The sequence below is a fragment of the Barbus barbus genome (assembly GCF_936440315.1).
Source record: "Barbus barbus genome assembly, chromosome: 10".
Lineage (NCBI taxonomy): Eukaryota > Metazoa > Chordata > Actinopteri > Cypriniformes > Cyprinidae > Barbus > Barbus barbus.
Window position 1 is genome coordinate 27,056,106 of NC_136738.1, and position 17,186 is coordinate 27,073,291.

General features: G+C 41.7%; 1 protein-coding gene across 1 annotated transcript in view; it reads right to left on the reverse strand.

Moving 5' to 3' along the window:
* The window catches only part of ttn.2 (titin, tandem duplicate 2), a 165,143-nt gene that overhangs the window by 25,085 nt on the left and 122,872 nt on the right, over positions 1–17,186 (reverse strand). The window contains exon 201 of the mRNA XM_079427427.1: positions 17–17,122. Within this exon, the coding sequence (XP_079283553.1) occupies positions 17–17,122 (17,106 nt within the window). The remainder of the gene's footprint in view (positions 1–16; positions 17,123–17,186) is intronic.

Below are 17,186 nucleotides of genomic sequence, written 5' to 3' on the forward strand. Positions count from 1 at the left end.
AACAATTTTATTTTACCTGTAATCTTTGTTCCTCCTTTGGTCTCAAGTGGGACTCCAATACCGTACTCATTTTCACCTGTAACTCTGAAATAATAAACACCGCCTTCTTGAAGATCATTAACTTTATAAGTCAACCTGGGACAACTATCTGTAATCCTGGTCCAGCCCATTTTAGTTGCCTCACGGAGATCAACAAGGTAGTTCTTGACTGGAGCACCACCTTCATTCTCAGGAGTATCCCATGTAATAGTTGCAGAGCTCTTGGTGACTTCCTTTATTTCAATGCAGGCTGGTGGGCCTGGCGAATCAAGGACCTTTACGCTCAATGTCAGTGTAGCAGTTCCAGCAACATTTTGGAGGGTTACAGTGTATTTTCCTGAGTCATCTCTTGTAGCTTGCTCAATTGTGATGGATGTACAGTTATCGGTTATATCAATAGCAGCCCTCACTCTCAGATCAACATCTGGTTTGTTCCACATTACATGTGGAACAGGCTTTCCCTTGAATGGGACTCTAAGTGTAAATGAGCTGCCATCTTTGACAATCAGTGTCTTCCTCATTTCATTACTGATTAGGAAAACTGGCTCATCTTCTCTGTCCTTTGCTATCTGTGGATCGGTTTCATGGCTTTGCTCACTTGGACCAATCTTGTTAATTGATCTGACAACAAAGACATACTCTTCTCCTGAAGTGAGTCCCACCACAGTGAACTCTGTACCCTTAGTGTTACTGACACCAAGTGTCCAGTCATCATCATTGGTTTTCCTGTATTCCACCATATATCCTGTAACTGGGGAGCCACCATCAAATAATGGCTTGTTCCAAGACAAAGTTATTGATGTTTTAGAAGAATCAATTATTTTAGGTTTAGCTGGAGGTGATGGTAGGAACAATGGATCCTCTGCCTTTGTTAATGGGCAAGGCACACTTGGCACACTCAAACCAGCAGCATTCTCTGCAAATACTCTGTATTCATACTCGGATCCTTCACGGAGATTGGAAGCTTTTACTCTTAAGTCATAGACAGGCTTTTTGTTGACACGTACCCAGCGAAGACCAGTTTTCTCACATTTCTCAATTACATAGCCACAAATACTACTGCCTCCATCAGAGACAGGTCTTTCCCAGCAAATCGTCATTGCTTCACTTGTAACACTGGTGACTTCAACATTTGTTGGTGCAGTAGGGACTGTAAATGGATCCATTGCCTTAACAGGATCACTCTCCAGAGCTTCACCGGTTCCATACTTATTAACTCCCCGAACTCTAAATATATACTCATTACCTTTGAGCAGTTTTGTTACTTTACATGTTGTGGCCTTCATATCTGCATAGACCAGAGTCCAGGCAAGCCGGCTTGTTTCACGTTTTTCAACTATGTAGTGCTGAATTTCAGCACCTCCATTTTCTTGAGGTGGTCCCCAAGTCAATGTACATTTCTCTGCAGTCACACCAGTTACTTCCAATGGTCCAGCTGATGGGCCAGGCCTGTCCAGGACCTTACAGTTTACTGCCAAAGATCTGGTGCCTGCAACATTTTGCAATGTTAGAACATACTGTCCCGAGTCTCGTCTAATGGCATCTCTCACAATTAGTGTTGTACTAGTGAGTGTTGAAGAAATCTCAAATCTGGCCTTGGCTTCAATCTCTTTTCCATCCTTTGCCCATGAAATCACAGGAATTGGCCGTCCTGATATTTCAGCATCAATTCTGAGTAAGTCTCCAGCTTTCACTACAACAAGTTGTCTTAGCTTGTCCTCAATTGTGATGCGTGGTGGATCAACATCATCTTTTACAGTCACAGGACCTGTACCCTCTGATGGTTCACTGAGTAAGCCAGCAGCATTCTTAGCAATTACATGGAAATCATATCTTTGATCTTCAATCAGGCCAGTTATGTCAAAGAATGTTTCTTGAAGATTGGTGAAATTACACTTTAACCACCGCCCATCTGGAAGTTCCCTGCGTTCTACAATGTAGCCAGTCACCTTAGCTCCACCATCAAACTCAGGTATTGCCCAGGAGAGAGAAACAGATGTTCTTGTGATGTTCATAACTACTGGTTGACCTGGAGATGCACATGGATCTCGGGCAGAAGCAGGATCACATGCCTTTGTGCAAGGTCCAATACCAGCTATATTCTCAGCATATACTCTATACTGATATAAGAGGCCTTCTTCCAAACCAGTGACCTTGAACTGAGTTTCTGTAATTGGTCCTCTGTTCATCTTTGTCCAGAGAATACTGCTTTGATCTTTGCATTCCAAGTGATATCCAATGACAGGACTTCCACCATCACTTGCTGGTCTGTTCCAGGTAACTAGCATTCCTGATTTAGTGGCTTGAGAAATGTGAAGGCTGGTTGGAGGGCCTGGAGGTGAGAAGGGGTACTGTGCAACAATTGGGGCAGAGTCAACTGCATGGCTTTTACCATAACGATTCTCTGCAGCAACACGGAACTGATACTCTGTTCCTTGTGTCAAACGAATTACTTTGATTGATGTCCTTGCAACTGTTGCTGAAACAATTTGCCAAGCTGTAGTGGTTGTATCTCTCTTCTCGACCACATAATTATTAATTTGACAGCCACCATCATAAATTGGAGGGTCCCATGATAGTGAAATAAAATCAGCACTTATTTCATCTACCTTGATTGCACCTGGTGGACCTGGTTTATCAAGAACAATAACAGATATTTCTGCTGATTTAACACCAATCGAATTAGTTAAAGTAATTTCATATTTTCCAACATCCTCCCTTGTAGCATCCTTGATGACAATCTTTGATGATGACTTTGATGTCAACACATTAACTCTGGTTGTTTGTTTCAATGAGTGACCATCCTTTTTCCATGTAACCTCTGGAGGAGGTCTGCCTCTGAATGGAACATCAATTTTGAGATCATCTCCAGCTTTTATACTGTAGGTATTAAACAGCAAATCAATAATGGGTTCAATCGTAATATCTCTTGCCACAACAGATGCTCCTAGGGGTTTAGGATCACTTTTTCCTTTGTCATTAAGTGCTGTAATTTTGAAGCTGTATTCCTCTCCTGTTGTAAGTCCTTCAATTGTGGCTTCCAGTGCCTTTACTGTAGCACATACAGTCCATTTATCTGATCCTTTAGTCATCATTTCCACTGTGTACCCTGTAATTTTGCTGCCACCATCATGATCTGGCTTTTCCCATGCTAGAGTAACAGTGTGGCGAGTTACATCAACAACTGTAATTTTACCAGGTGGTAAGGGTACTTGGGAAACTTTGACAGCCTCTATGGTCTCTGCAGGCAAACCAACACCAAGTTCATTCACAGCCAAAACACGGAAGTGGTAAAGACCTCCCTCTTGGAGATTGTCAACCTTGAATGAATTTCTGACACAGTTGTTTGTCACAGTTGTGAATGCCAGCCTTTTAGATTCTCGCTTTTCCACAATGTAATGGGTGATCTTGGCACCACCATCAATTTGTGGAGGCTCCCACTGTAACTGAACAGAATCTCTCTTTACATCCTTAATTTCAAAGTTCACTGGAGCACTTGGAGAGTCAAGGACCTTGACATTAATAAATGCAGATTTTGTGCCACTATTGTTTTCAAGGGTCACAACATATTTGCCCGTGTCAAATCGATTAACATTGTCAATAACAAGCACAGTGTAAGAGCCGGTTACTTCAGTTTGAGCACGTTCTGGTAAGGTACCATCTGCCTTAGTCCACTTAACCTCTGGCTCTGGCCTTCCCCTTATGGTGACAAATAACCGGAGTGTTGCACTGGCACGCACAATCACACATTTCCTAAGATCTGCGTCAAGTTCTATCTCAGGAGCTTCAAGTTTTTCAGCAGCAATTACAGATCCTGGAACATCAAGATGCTCTCCAGCCCCCTCAATATTAAGTGCACAAATACGGAAGTTGTATTCTACATTTTCCTTTAATTTTCTGATGGTGAAATTAGTTGTTTGCACACCGGTTGGTGGAGTGCACACAGTCCATTCATCGTCACTAACGTCCTTTGCCTCAACAATGTATCCTGAGACAGGTGCTCCACCATCATAAATTGGCCTACTCCATGCCAAGGAAACAGTTGTGCTTGAGTGATCTGTTATTTTAGGATTATTAGGAGGACCAGGGGGATAAGTTGCATCACAAGCTTTGTAATATTCAGATGGTTCACTTGGTGTGCCCACACCTGCAGCATTTTCAGCAGATACTCTGAATTCATAGAAGTGTCCCTCTGTAAGCCCAGTAGCTCTGAATCTCAAGTCATTCAGTCTTTTCTTGTTACACTTTGTCCATCTTATACCCTCTTTATCACGTTTCTCAAGAACATAACCATCAATTTGTGATCCACCATCATCCTCTGGCCGTTCCCATGTAAGGACTATTGAGTCTCTGGTGATTGCACTTGCTTCAGGAGTTGAAGGTGGTCCAGGTTTGTTGAAAGGATTTTTTGCAAGGACAGGTTCAGATTCAAGTGGTTCGCCAATACCATACTTATTAACTGCCATGACTCTGAAGATATACTCATTACCAGGGAGGAGTTTAGTGACTTTGTAACTAATTGCTTGAATTTTAGGTTCCACTACTGTCCAAGACAGTCTGCTAGTTTCTCTTTTTTCAATAATGTAATGAGAAATACCAGCTCCACCATCATGTGGTGGGTGGCTCCAATGCAAATAACATTTTTCTGCTGTGACACCAGTTACCTTTAGAGGGCCATCAGGTGGACCAGGTCTATCAAGAACCTTGACAATAATGGGTACCTGTTTGGTTCCACCAACGTTACTGAGACTTAAGAGGAAATGACCACCATCTACTCTAATGCAGTCCTTAACAGTCAAAACTGTTCGTGTTATGGTGGATTTAATCTCCGTTCTGGGTGTAGCACTGTCAATTTCTTTTCCATCCTTAAGCCACATAATATCAGGAAGAGGTTTTCCAGCAATGTCGGCATCAATAATAAAGGACTCACCAGCTTTTACAATAATAGCATCTTTAAATTTTGAATCCATGGAGACAGATGGCGCTTCAATCTCATCCTGAGCAGTAATTGGTCCAGTGCTTTCAGAGGGTACACTTAAAATACCAGCTGCATTTCTGGCAATTACTCTAAATTCATATCTTTGTTCTTCCTCCAGTCCAGTTATTGTAAATTGGGTGTCTATAATATTTGTGAAGCTGGCCTTCATCCAACGACCTTCAGGCAGCTTCTTCCTTTCAATAATGTATCCTGTAATTGCACTGCCACCATCATACTGTGGTTTTGCCCACTGAAGAGTTATTAGGTTTCTTGTGATAACAATGGCTTCAGGAGCTCCAGGGGGATCACACGGATCACGTGCAACAACACTTTCTGAGACTTTGCTTGATGGACTGATTCCTGCAATATTTTCAGCATACACTCTGTATTCATATTCAATTCCCTCCTCCAGACCATTTGTTTTAAATCGAGTGTCAGTGATAAGAAGCTTGTTAAGTTTGGTCCATAAAATGCTGTTCTTTTCTTTACGCTCAAGGTGATACCCAATAACAGGGCTACCTCCGTTATTGCTGGGGGGTTTCCATTCAATTGTCATGTGGTCTTTTGTCACTGATGAAACAAATGGTGCACCAGGAGCTGCAGGCTCAGTAAAAGGATAACTGACCACTACTGGCGCTGAATCTAGCGATGTGCTCTTTCCATATCTGTTCTCAGCAAACACTCTAAACTGATATTCGGAGCCAGTCTTCAGCTTTGTGACTTTGATTGTGGTACGAGCAATGGTTGCTGAAACAATCTGCCAGTTAGTAGTGGTTGTATCACGTTTTTCCACTATGTAGTTGTTTATCTGACAACCACCTGTGTACACTGGTGGCTCCCAGGAGATGATAACATAGGTGGCACTTACTTCATCAATTTTAACTGGTCCGACTGGTGGGCCTGGCTTGTCAAGAATGATTATGCCAATCTCTTCTGTGACCGTACCTATATTATTTGTAGCTGTAACTATGTACTTGCCAGAGTCTTCTCTATTTGCATCTTTAATTTTAAGAACTGTTGAAGAACTGCTGCTTGAGACATTTAATCTAGTTGTTTCTTTCAGTGCTTGTCCATCTTTCATCCATGCAATCTTTGGAGTTGGACGCCCTTTAAATGGTATTTCCACTTTGAGATCTTCACCAGATTGAACACTGTATGTGTTGGAAAGTAGTTTGAAGCTTGGTTCAATAGTAACATCTTTGGCTGTCACAGGAGCAGCCAATGGCCTTGGATCACTTTTTCCCTTCTCATTGTAAGCTAAAATTCTGAAGAGGTACTCTTGTCCTGAACTAAGTCCTGTCACTGCACCTTCACATGTTTTGGTGACTGTGGCAATTGTCCATTCCTCTGATCCTTTTGGTTGCATTTCAATATAATAACCCAGGATTCTACTACCACCATCATGATCTGGTTTATCCCAGGAAAGTGATGCTGTGGTCTTTGTCACATCAGTCAAAGATACCTTGCCAACAGATAAAGGAGGATCTGCTGTCTTCACAGATTCTTCTGTTTCTACAGGGAGACCAATTCCAAATTCATTTTCTGCCATAACTCTGAAGTAATAAATACCACCCTCTGTCAAATCACCCACTCGGAAGCTGGTTTTGGAGCACTTGGTAGTAATGTTTACAAATCCTTGTCTATTTGATTCTCTCTTGTCAATTATATAATTTTTTATTTTTGAACCACCATCTATAAGGGGAGGTTCCCAAACGAGGGTGGCGTAGTTTCTTGTTACATCTTTCACGACGAGATTCTGTGGAGCACCTGGTGTATCGAGAACTTTTACTGACACAAAGGCTGATTTAGTGCCAGCATTATTTTCCAAAGTCAGAGTATATTTTCCAGCATCATTTCTGTCACATATATTAATTAATAACTGAGTGTAATCTGGTCCCTTTTCTATTTGGGCTTTATCTAGTAAATCTCCCTCATCCTTGGTCCAGTTTATCTCAGGAATGGGGCGTCCTTTGAATGGTATGTTGATTCTCATAGACCCTCCAGCATGCACAACAATACCTTTCCTCAACTCAGAGTCAAGCTCAATTTCAGGGGCATCCATTTTATCCACTGGTTTGACAGTTCCTTGGATAGACACTGGTTCACCAACACCCAGTTTATTAAGAGCACATACGTGAACTTTGTATTCTTGGTGTTCAGTGAGTTTAGTTATTGTAAATTTAGTATCATTTAATCCAGAGGGCGGAGTACACGTGGTCCATTCTTCTTCTTCATCAGCTTTACATATCTCAACAACATAGCCTTGGATGTCTAAACCACCATCATATATTGGTCTACTCCATGCAATTGTGACTGAATTCTTTGTAGTGTCAACAAGGTGTCCATTAGTTGGTGGGCCAGGCTTAAATGTTGGATCACAGGCTTTGTAATAAACAGTTGGTGGACTTGGCTGTCCAACTCCAGCAGCATTTTCTGCAGATAACCTGAATTCATATTCATGATCCTCTGTCAAGCCTGTGACTCTGAAACGTAGGTCTGTGACTCTGCGTTTGTTACATTTTGTCCAACGCACTCCAGTTCTGTCTCTCTTCTCTACAATGTAACCAACAATCTCACTTCCACCATCGGTTTCAGGACGAGTCCAGCATACTGTCATGGAGTCTCTTGAAATATTTGTTATTTCTAGTTCTTTAGGTGGTCCAGGTGGAACAAAAGGATTTCTCATTATCACTGGTGCAGATTCAAGTGGTTCACCAACTCCATACTTGTTGACAGCCATGACACGGAAAATGTATTCATTTCCTTGTAGAAGTTTAGTAACTTTAAACATGGTTGCTCCACAATCACCTGAAACTACAGTCCAAGCAAGACGACTTGTTTCTCTTTTCTGTATGATATAATAAGAAATACTACTGCCACCATCATGTTTTGGAGGCAGCCATGACAATGAACACTTCTCAGATGTTACACCAGAGACAGTCAGAGGAGCTTCAGGGGGTCCAGGTCTATCAAGGACTCTTACATTGAAAGAAACAGATTTTGTTCCAGCCACATTAGTGAGGTGCAATGTGTACTGTCCTCCATCAATTCGAATGGCATCTTTGACGACAAGAATTGCTTTGAAGTCAGTATTCTTGATCTCAGCTCTTGCTGAATTTTCAACTTCCACATCACCCTTAAACCACTGCATTGTTGGAATTGGCTTTCCTAGTATGGATGCTTCCAAGGTAAATGTGTCTCCGGCATTCACTGTCAAAATTTGGCTGTACTCTGAGGCAACCTCATAGGTTGGTGGTTCAACTTCATCCTTAGCTGTAATTGAGCCTGTGCTCACAGAGGGTCTACTAACTGATCCAGCTCCATTTCTGGCAATAACTCTGAAATCATATTTGCAGTCTTCTGTCAGGCCTGTGACTGTAAATTCAGTTTCAAGAATGTTTGTAAAACTAGCTTTCATCCAACGGCCTTCTGGCAGGTCTCGTTTCTCCACAACATATCCAGTGACAAGGCTGCCTCCATCATATTCCGGTGGTGTCCATCTAAGTTTCACTGAGTGTCTTGTCACGATCACTGGCACAGGGGTGCCTGGAGGGTCACATGGGTCACGTGCCACACAACCTTCAGAGACTTTGCTGCACATCCCAATTCCAACTATGTTTTCAGCATAGACTCTGAATTCATATTCAATGCCCTCTTCCAAAGGAAATGTTTTAAATCTGGTGTCTTGAATTAGTATTTTATTGATCTTTGTCCAAAGAATGCTATTTTTCTCCTTTCTCTCTAGATGATATCCTAGAATAGCACTTCCACCATCTGAGACTGGTTTGTGCCATTCAACAACCATAGACTCTTTTGTGAATGCTGACACAAATGGAGTTCCTGGAGGCCCAGGCTCCTTGAAAGGATATTGGGCAAGAACTGGATCTGAGTCAATGCCATAGCTTTTACCATACCTATTCTCAGCAAAAATTCTAAACTGGTATTCAGCTCCAGTTTTTAAATTACCAATTTTAAGTGTGGTTCTTGCTACTGTGGCTGAAACAACTACCCAGTTAGTGGTGGTAGTGTCTCTCTTTTGGACAATATAATTTGAAATCTGGCAGCCTCCAGTGTATGTTGGTGGGTCCCAAGATAGTGTAATGCTCTCTGCACTTACTTCATCAATCTTGACTGGGCCTGTTGGTGGGCCAGGTTTTTCAAGTATGATTATTTCAACAGTGGCTTCTGCTTGTCCAAGTACATTAGCCACAACAATGTTATACATACCACCATCTTCTCTTGTTGCATCTTTGATGGTAAGAGTGGTATGATGTGCAGTGTCAGCAACATTTACTCTTGTGGTCTGTTTCAGAGCTGAACCATCTTTAGTCCATGTAATGGTTGGTTTTGGATGACCAGCAATTCTGGCTTCAATTTTCAAATCATGCCCAACCTGTACATTGTAAGTACTAAGTTTTGTTCTTACTGAGGGCTGAATAACAAGGTCCTTTGCGACAACAGGGTTTGCCAAGGGTCTGGGATCACTCTTTCCCTTGTCGTTGACGGCAATAACTCTGAAATTGTACTCCCCACCTTGGACTAAATTAGTTACTACAGTGTCAAGAGATTTTACTTGAGCACAAAGAGACCATTTATCTTGATCTTTTGCTTGCATTTCAACTTCATAATGAGCAATTCTGCTGCCTCCATCATGCTCTGGTTTTTCCCATTTGAGAGAAACACTCTTTCGTGTTACATCCATTACAGAAACTTTACCAGGGGGTTGTGGCACCTCTGATATTTTTATTGGATCAAGAGTCTCTGCAGGCAATCCAATACCATTTTCATTTTCAGCAAGAACCCTGAAGAAAAAGTTGCTTCCCTCTTGGAGTGGTTCAATTTTCCATGTCATCTTGTTGCAGGTAGTAACAGCAGAGTATACCTTTCTTGTACTCTCTCGTTTTTCAACAATGTAGTTTTTAATTTTAGCTCCACCATCCAGCAAAGGTGGCTCCCAGGTAAGAGTGACTGAATTCTTTGTTATTTCCTTCACACGGAAGTTTGCAGGTGCATCAGGAGTATCTAATACTCTGACACTAATAAATGCAGATTTTGTTCCACTGGCATTTTCCAGAGATAAATTGTATTTTCCACTGTCAAATCTATTAACATTTTCAATTATAAGTGAGGTGAAACTGCTTGTAATATCAATTTGAGCTGCCTCATTGATTTCACCTTCAGCCTTTCCCCACTTGACTTCGGGAGTTGGCATTCCACGAATAGGAACAAACAATCTGAGAGAGCCTCCAGCCCTGACAGTTATCATCTTTCTCAGGTCAGCATCAAGGTCAATATCTGGTGCCTCAAGTTTATCCTCTATGATAATGGTTCCTGGGATATCAGCAGTTTCTCCCACACCAAGCTTATTTACGGCACAGATTCTGAATTTGTACTCATGCTTTTCAAGCAGTTTTTTAACCTCAAATCTTGTCTCTGTTATTCCAGAGGGTGGTGTACACATCATCCATTCATCGTAAGTGACTTCACATGCCTCAACAATATAACTCTGAATTTCACACCCACCATCATAAATTGGCTTTCCCCAATGCAGAACAACAGATGCTCTTGAGACATAAATTACCCTAGGGTTGTTTGGTGGACCAGGTTTGAAGACTGGATCCACTGCCTTGAAGTACACTGTGGGTGGACTTGGTTTACCAACTCCAGCTGCATTCTCAGCAGACACACGGAATTCATAACTTCGGTTTTCAAGAAGTCCTGTTACTCTAAAGCGTAGTTCACTCACTACACGTTTGTTGCATCTTGTCCATCTAACGCCTTCTTTGTCTCTCTTTTCAACAATGTATCCTGTTATTGCATTGCCGCCATCATTAGTGGGTCTTTCCCATATTATAACCATGGAATCCTTTGTTATATTTGACACTTCAACATTACTTGGTGCATCAGGTGGGACAAATGGATTTGCTGCAATCACTGGATCAGATTCCAAAGGCTCACCAATTCCATATTTATTTACAGGTATCACTCTGAAAATATACTCATTTCCAGGAAGGAGTTTTGTAATTTTAAGATTGAGGGTTTGTACCTTAGATTCCACAACAGTCCAAACTAATCGGCTGGTCTCTCTTCTTTCCACAATGTAATGAGACACCTCCGCTCCTCCATCGTGCAATGGAGTTTTCCAGGCAATGCAGCACTTTTCACTGGTAACACCATAGATTGAAATTGGGCCATCTGGAGGCCCAGGTCTGTCCAGAACCTTGACATTGACAATTACTGATTTCTCCCCACCAACATTTTTCAGTAGCAAGGTGTACTGGCCTCCATCAACACGGATAGCCTCCTTCACACTAAGAGTAGTTGTGAAGTCAGTATTCTTTATCTCAAGTCTTGCAGTATTTGTAAGTTCTTCACCAGCTTTTATCCAGTGAACTAAAGGAATAGGTTTTCCAAGTATCCCTGCATCTACTTTGAACGATTCTCCAGCATTAACAACAATTGTTTGGGAATATTTGGCATCCAAGTCAATTTGGGGTGGTTCAACTTCATCCTTTGCTGTGATTGCACCAGTACTGTCTGATGGTGCACTAGACACACCAGCAGCATTTCTTGCAATAACACGGAATTCATACTGCTGCTCCTCTACCAAGCCACTGACAACAAATTCAGTCTCAATGATATTTGTAAAAGAGGCTTTCATCCATCGGCCATTAGGCAATTCTTTTTTCTCAATGACATATCCAGTAATCTTGCTGCCACCATCAAACTGTGGTGGTGTCCACCTGAGTGTTACAGAGCTTCTTGTGACAATCACTGCTTCAGGTTTGCCTGGAGGGTCACATGGATCTCTAGCCACCTGGATTTCTGATATTTTGCTTGCTTTGCTCAAACCAACTATATTCTCAGCATAAACCCTAAATTCATATTCAATGCCTTCTTCAATCCCACCTATCTTAAATCTTGTGTCTGGAATGAGCGTTTTGTTTTGTTTTACCCACAGCAAGCTGTTTCTTTCCTTACTCTCAATGTGATATCCCAAAATCTTGCTTCCACCATCACTACTGGGTTTGTTCCACACAATAACCATGCTTTCTTTAGTAGCAGACTGAACAGCTGGAGTTCCTGGTGGATTTGGGACTTCAAACGGATATTGCGCAACAACTGGCTGAGACAAAAGAACTGAACTTTTTCCGTATCTATTTTCAGCAGCAATCCTAAATTGATATTCACAGCCAGTCTTCAATCTTGCAGCTTTAGTTGTTGTCCTTGCCACTGTTGCTGATACAATCTGCCAATTGGTGGTAGATGTGTCTCGTTTTTCCACAATATAGTTATTAATGCTACAGCCTCCTTCATACTCTGGAGGCTGCCATGATAATGTAGCACTGTCTGCAGTTACCTCCTCTATTTTGATTGGGCCAGTTGGTGGTCCAGGTTTATCAAGTACAATAACACTGAGGTCTGCTGTAGCTTCACCAGCTGAGTTTGTCAGTTTAATAGTATATTTGCCCACATCATCCCGTGTTGCCTCTCTAATCACAAGGTAAAGGTGTTTCTCTGCTACTTCAGAGTTTACTCTTGTTGTCTCTTTCAGAGCAATGCCATCTTTTTGCCAGGTAACTGCTGCCTTGGGCTGAGCAACATAAGGCACATCAATTTTTAGATCATCACCTGCCAGAACACTGAATGTACTGAACAGAAGTTTGAAGGCAGGAGCAATAACAACATCCATAGCAACCACAGGGACACTAAGTGGACGTGGATCACTGGTTCCCTTTTCATTAGTTGCTGAAATACGGAAGGAGTATTCTTCACCTTGTGTTAGGCCAACAACGATTGCCTCTGTTACTTTAACAGTCATTACTTGTGTCCATTTTTCACTGTTTTTCCCTTGCATTTCAACAATATAACCTGTAATTCTGCTTCCTCCATCATGGTCTGGCTTCTCCCAAGAAAGTGTTACACTGTTGCCAGTTACTTCTTTCAAAGTCACTTTTCCAGGAGGAAGAGGTTTCTCAGAGATTTTTATAGCTTCTGTGGTCTCTACTGGAAGACCAACACCATACTCATTTTCAGCCAAAATTCTGAAGAAATACATGCTTCCTTCCTGTAAGTCTCCAATTCTACAACTTGTTTTGGGACAGGAGGCATTAACAATGGAATATGCTTTTCGTGTAGATTCACGTTTTTCAACAATATAATGCCTGATTCTTGATCCACCATCAATGACTGGAGGATCCCAGATGAGGGAAGCAGAATCTTTTGTGATGTCCTTGATTGTGAGGTTTTGTGGTGCATCAGGAGTGTCAAGAACTCGGACATTAACAAACGCCGTTTTAGCTCCTGAACTGTTTTCCACAGTTAGCATATATTTTCCACCATCAAATCTATTTACATTCTCAATAACCAATGTGGTGAAGGATGATGTAATTTCAATAGATGCTCTATCAAGGGGTTCACCTGTCTCCTTTGACCATCTGACTTCTGGTGCAGGTCTTCCTTTAATTGGCACAAATAATCTCAAGGTACTGCATGCTCTGATGCTCACTACTTTGCGAAGGTCTGAGTCAAGCTCGATTTCAGGTGGAAGGAGTCTGTCTTCAGCTTTAGGTGAACCAGGCAAAGAGGCTGGCTCTCCAACACCTTCACAGTTAAGAGCTGAAATATTGATCTTGTATTCTTGGTTTTCAGTAAGGTTGGTTATGGTGAATGATGTTGCTGTTAGCCCAGCCCTTGGAGTGACAATAGTCCATTCATCTTCCTCTGGCAGGCATGTTTCAACAATATAACCTGTGATATCTGAGCCACCATCGTAAACTGGTTTATTCCAAGCAATAGTAATGGATGACTTAGTTGTATCCAAAATCCTAGGATTTCCAGGGGGTCCAGGTTGGAAAATTGTGTCACATGCTTTGTAGAATGGACTTGAAGGGCTTGGAGCACTTAAGCCAGCAGCATTTTCAGCTAGGATTCTATATTCATACTCATGACCAGGTGTTAGTCCTGAAACTTTGAAGCGCAGATCAGTAACAGTCCTTTTATTGCATTTTACCCAACGAAGACCAGTTTTGTCTCTCCTCTCAATGATGTAGGTATTTATACTACTTCCACCATTGTGTTCAGGATGTCCCCAACAAACTACCATTGAATATTTTGTTATAGCAGTTACTTCTGGTACCTGTGGAGGATCAGAAGCCACATATGGATTAGTGGCAACAGCAGGCTCAGATTCAAGAGGTTCTCCAACTCCATACTTGTTCACAGCCATGACTCTGAAGATATATTCATTTCCTTTCAGCAATTTGGTAACCTTATAGCGGTTTACTTGTAAATCTGTGGCTACATTTGTCCATGTAAGTCTACTTGTTTCACGTCTCTGAATGATGTAATATTCAATCTTTCCTCCTCCATCATGAAGTGGTGGCAGCCATGAAAGAATACATTTCTCTGTTGTCATGTCTGTGACATGCAGTGGTCCTTCAGGTGGGCCAGGTCTGTCAAGAACTTTAACGTTGAAGACAAATTTGGCAAATCCTCCTGGATTGCTAGCAGTTAGAGTGTATGCACCACCATCTCTACGTAAAGAATCTTTGTTAATCAAACAAGTATAGAAATCTGATGTTTTGATCTCTAGTTTTCCAGTGTCTTCAAGCTCCTTGCCATCTTTAGTCCAAACCAAGGATGGAATTGGGCGGCCTGTAACACGTGCATCTAGCTTGAAGACATCTCCTGCTTTCACAACCACAGCGCTACTGAAACTTGCATCAGCATCAATTTTTGGCTCTTCAATGTCATCTCTGCAGACAATGACCTCTGAAGGTTTAGATGGTTTGCTGACAGCTCCAGCTGAGTTCCTTGCTAATACACGGAATTCATAAGAAGCATCTTCAGTGAGACCACTTACAGTAAAGTTTGTCTCAAGAATGTTGCTAAAGTTGGCTTTCAGCCAGCGACCATTGGGCAGCTCTCTTTTTTCAACTGTATATCCAGTTATTGAGAAACCACCATCACCCTCTGGCTTTGTCCATTGAAGAGTAACTTCATGTCTAGTTATGTTAAGTGCCACTGGTTGACTTGGGGGGTCTACAGGATCAAGCGCATATGTCATCTCAGATGGCTTGCTTGGTTTGCTGAGACCAGCCAGATTTTCTGCAATAACACGGAATTCATATGCAATACCATCAATCAGACCTGGCGATTTAAACATATTGCCAACAACTAGAGCTTTGCTGATCCTCTGCCAGAGTATGCTGTTCTTCTCTTTCCTCTCAATGTGGTATCCTAACATTGGGCTACCGCCATCTGAAGAAGGTTCATTCCAGCTGATTGTCATTGAATCCTTGGTGAAGGCAACTACTTGTGGAATTCCAGGCTGTCCTGGAACATCAAATGGATAAGCAGCCACCACTGGTTCTGATGTTATGTAGGGTCCAACACCATATCTGTTCTGAGCTTTTACACGGAACTGATATTCAATACCAGTTGTGAGCCGTGCGGCTTTAAATGTTGTGCGAATAACGGTTGCTGCCAGTTCCACCCAGGATGTGCCAGTTGTCTCACGCATTTCAACAATGTAGTTATTAATAGGAACTCCTCCATCATTTTCTGGAGCTTCCCATGATATTATCACATAGTCACAAGAAACTTCATCCAATTTTATTGGTCCAGTTGGAGGTCCTGGAATATCATGTACTTGAACAGTAATGATTTCAGTCACAGTTCCTAAGATGTTCTTTCCTGTCATTGAATACTGTCCTCCATCTTTTCTCTTAATTTCATTAATGTTTAGAATTGTAGAAGTTGTAGTATTTTCAATGTTTATTCTCTGTGTCTGTTTAAGTTCCTGATCTTCTTTCTTCCATACAACAAGTGGTCTTGGACGACCCAGAATAGGGATCTCAACTTTAAGATTATCACCTGCTTTAGCTACCACCATCTTCTGATGTACACCTCTGAGGTCAAATTCTGGAGCAGTGGTTTGCTCCTTGATTACAACTGGTCGACATTCACGAGGTTCACTCCTGCCTGAGCTGTTTACAGCAAAGATGCGGAACACATATTCTGCATTTTCCACCAATTCTGTTGCAGTGTAGTCCAAAGCTTTTATTGTTGTCACATGTGTCCACTGATCAGAATCTTTCAGTTGAGCCTCGATCACATAGCCAGTGATTCGACTACCACCATCATATTTTGGTTTTGTCCATGCAAGAGTTGCTGTGTCCTTGGAAAAATCTGAAACAATCAGATTATCTGGTGCAGAAGGAGCCTGAGAAGCTCTTATTGGTTCAGGTGTCTCTGCTGGTTCACCGATGCCCCTTTCATTCTCAGCAAAAACTCTAAAGTAATATTCAGCGCCCTCTTCCAAGTCTGGAATCTTGTACGAGCATTTCTGCCAGTTTGCTGTAATAGTTGAGTAAGCCTTTCGTGTTGCGTCCCGCTTCTCAATAATATAATTTGTAATCTTTGAACCACCATCAATGATTGGAATCTCCCATTGTAAAGTAATGCTACTCTTTGTGATTTCACTTGGTTTCAAATTTACTGGAGGTCCTGGGGTGTCCACAACACGAACATTGACAAATCCAGACTTCTTTCCAGCAACATTTTCCAATGTTAGGACATATTTCCCAGCATCATATCTTGTACACTCAGGGATGACTACTAGAGTGTATGATTCAGTAGTGTCAATGTGAGCACGGCCTTTAAGCGGTACATCTTCCTTATGCCATGTTACATCTGGAGTTGGCCTTCCCTTGATTGGCACAAATATGCGGATTGAAGCACCTGACTTAACAACAAGTGTTCTTCTCAACTCTGCATCAAGTTCAAATTCAGGTGTCTCCTCTCGATCTACTAGTTCAACAACTTGCTCAACTTCAGAAGGTTCACCAAGTCCTTCTGAATTCAGTGCCCTGACTCTGAAGTGATATTTTCCTCCTGATTGTAGATTTGAAACTACAAATTCTGTTATTCTCAATGGAGTAGTTGTGTCTTGAACCCAGTCATCATCACCTTCCTTTTTATGTTCAACAATGTATCCTTTCACATCAAGTCCACCATCATAGAAGGGTCTACCCCAGTTAAATGTTGCTGTTGTTTTGGTGGTGTCAGTAATCCGTGGGTTGGATGGAGGTCCTGGTGGATCTGAAAAATAAAATCATAATGATAAAAAAAATCTTTAGGACAAAGTTTGACAAGAAATCAATAT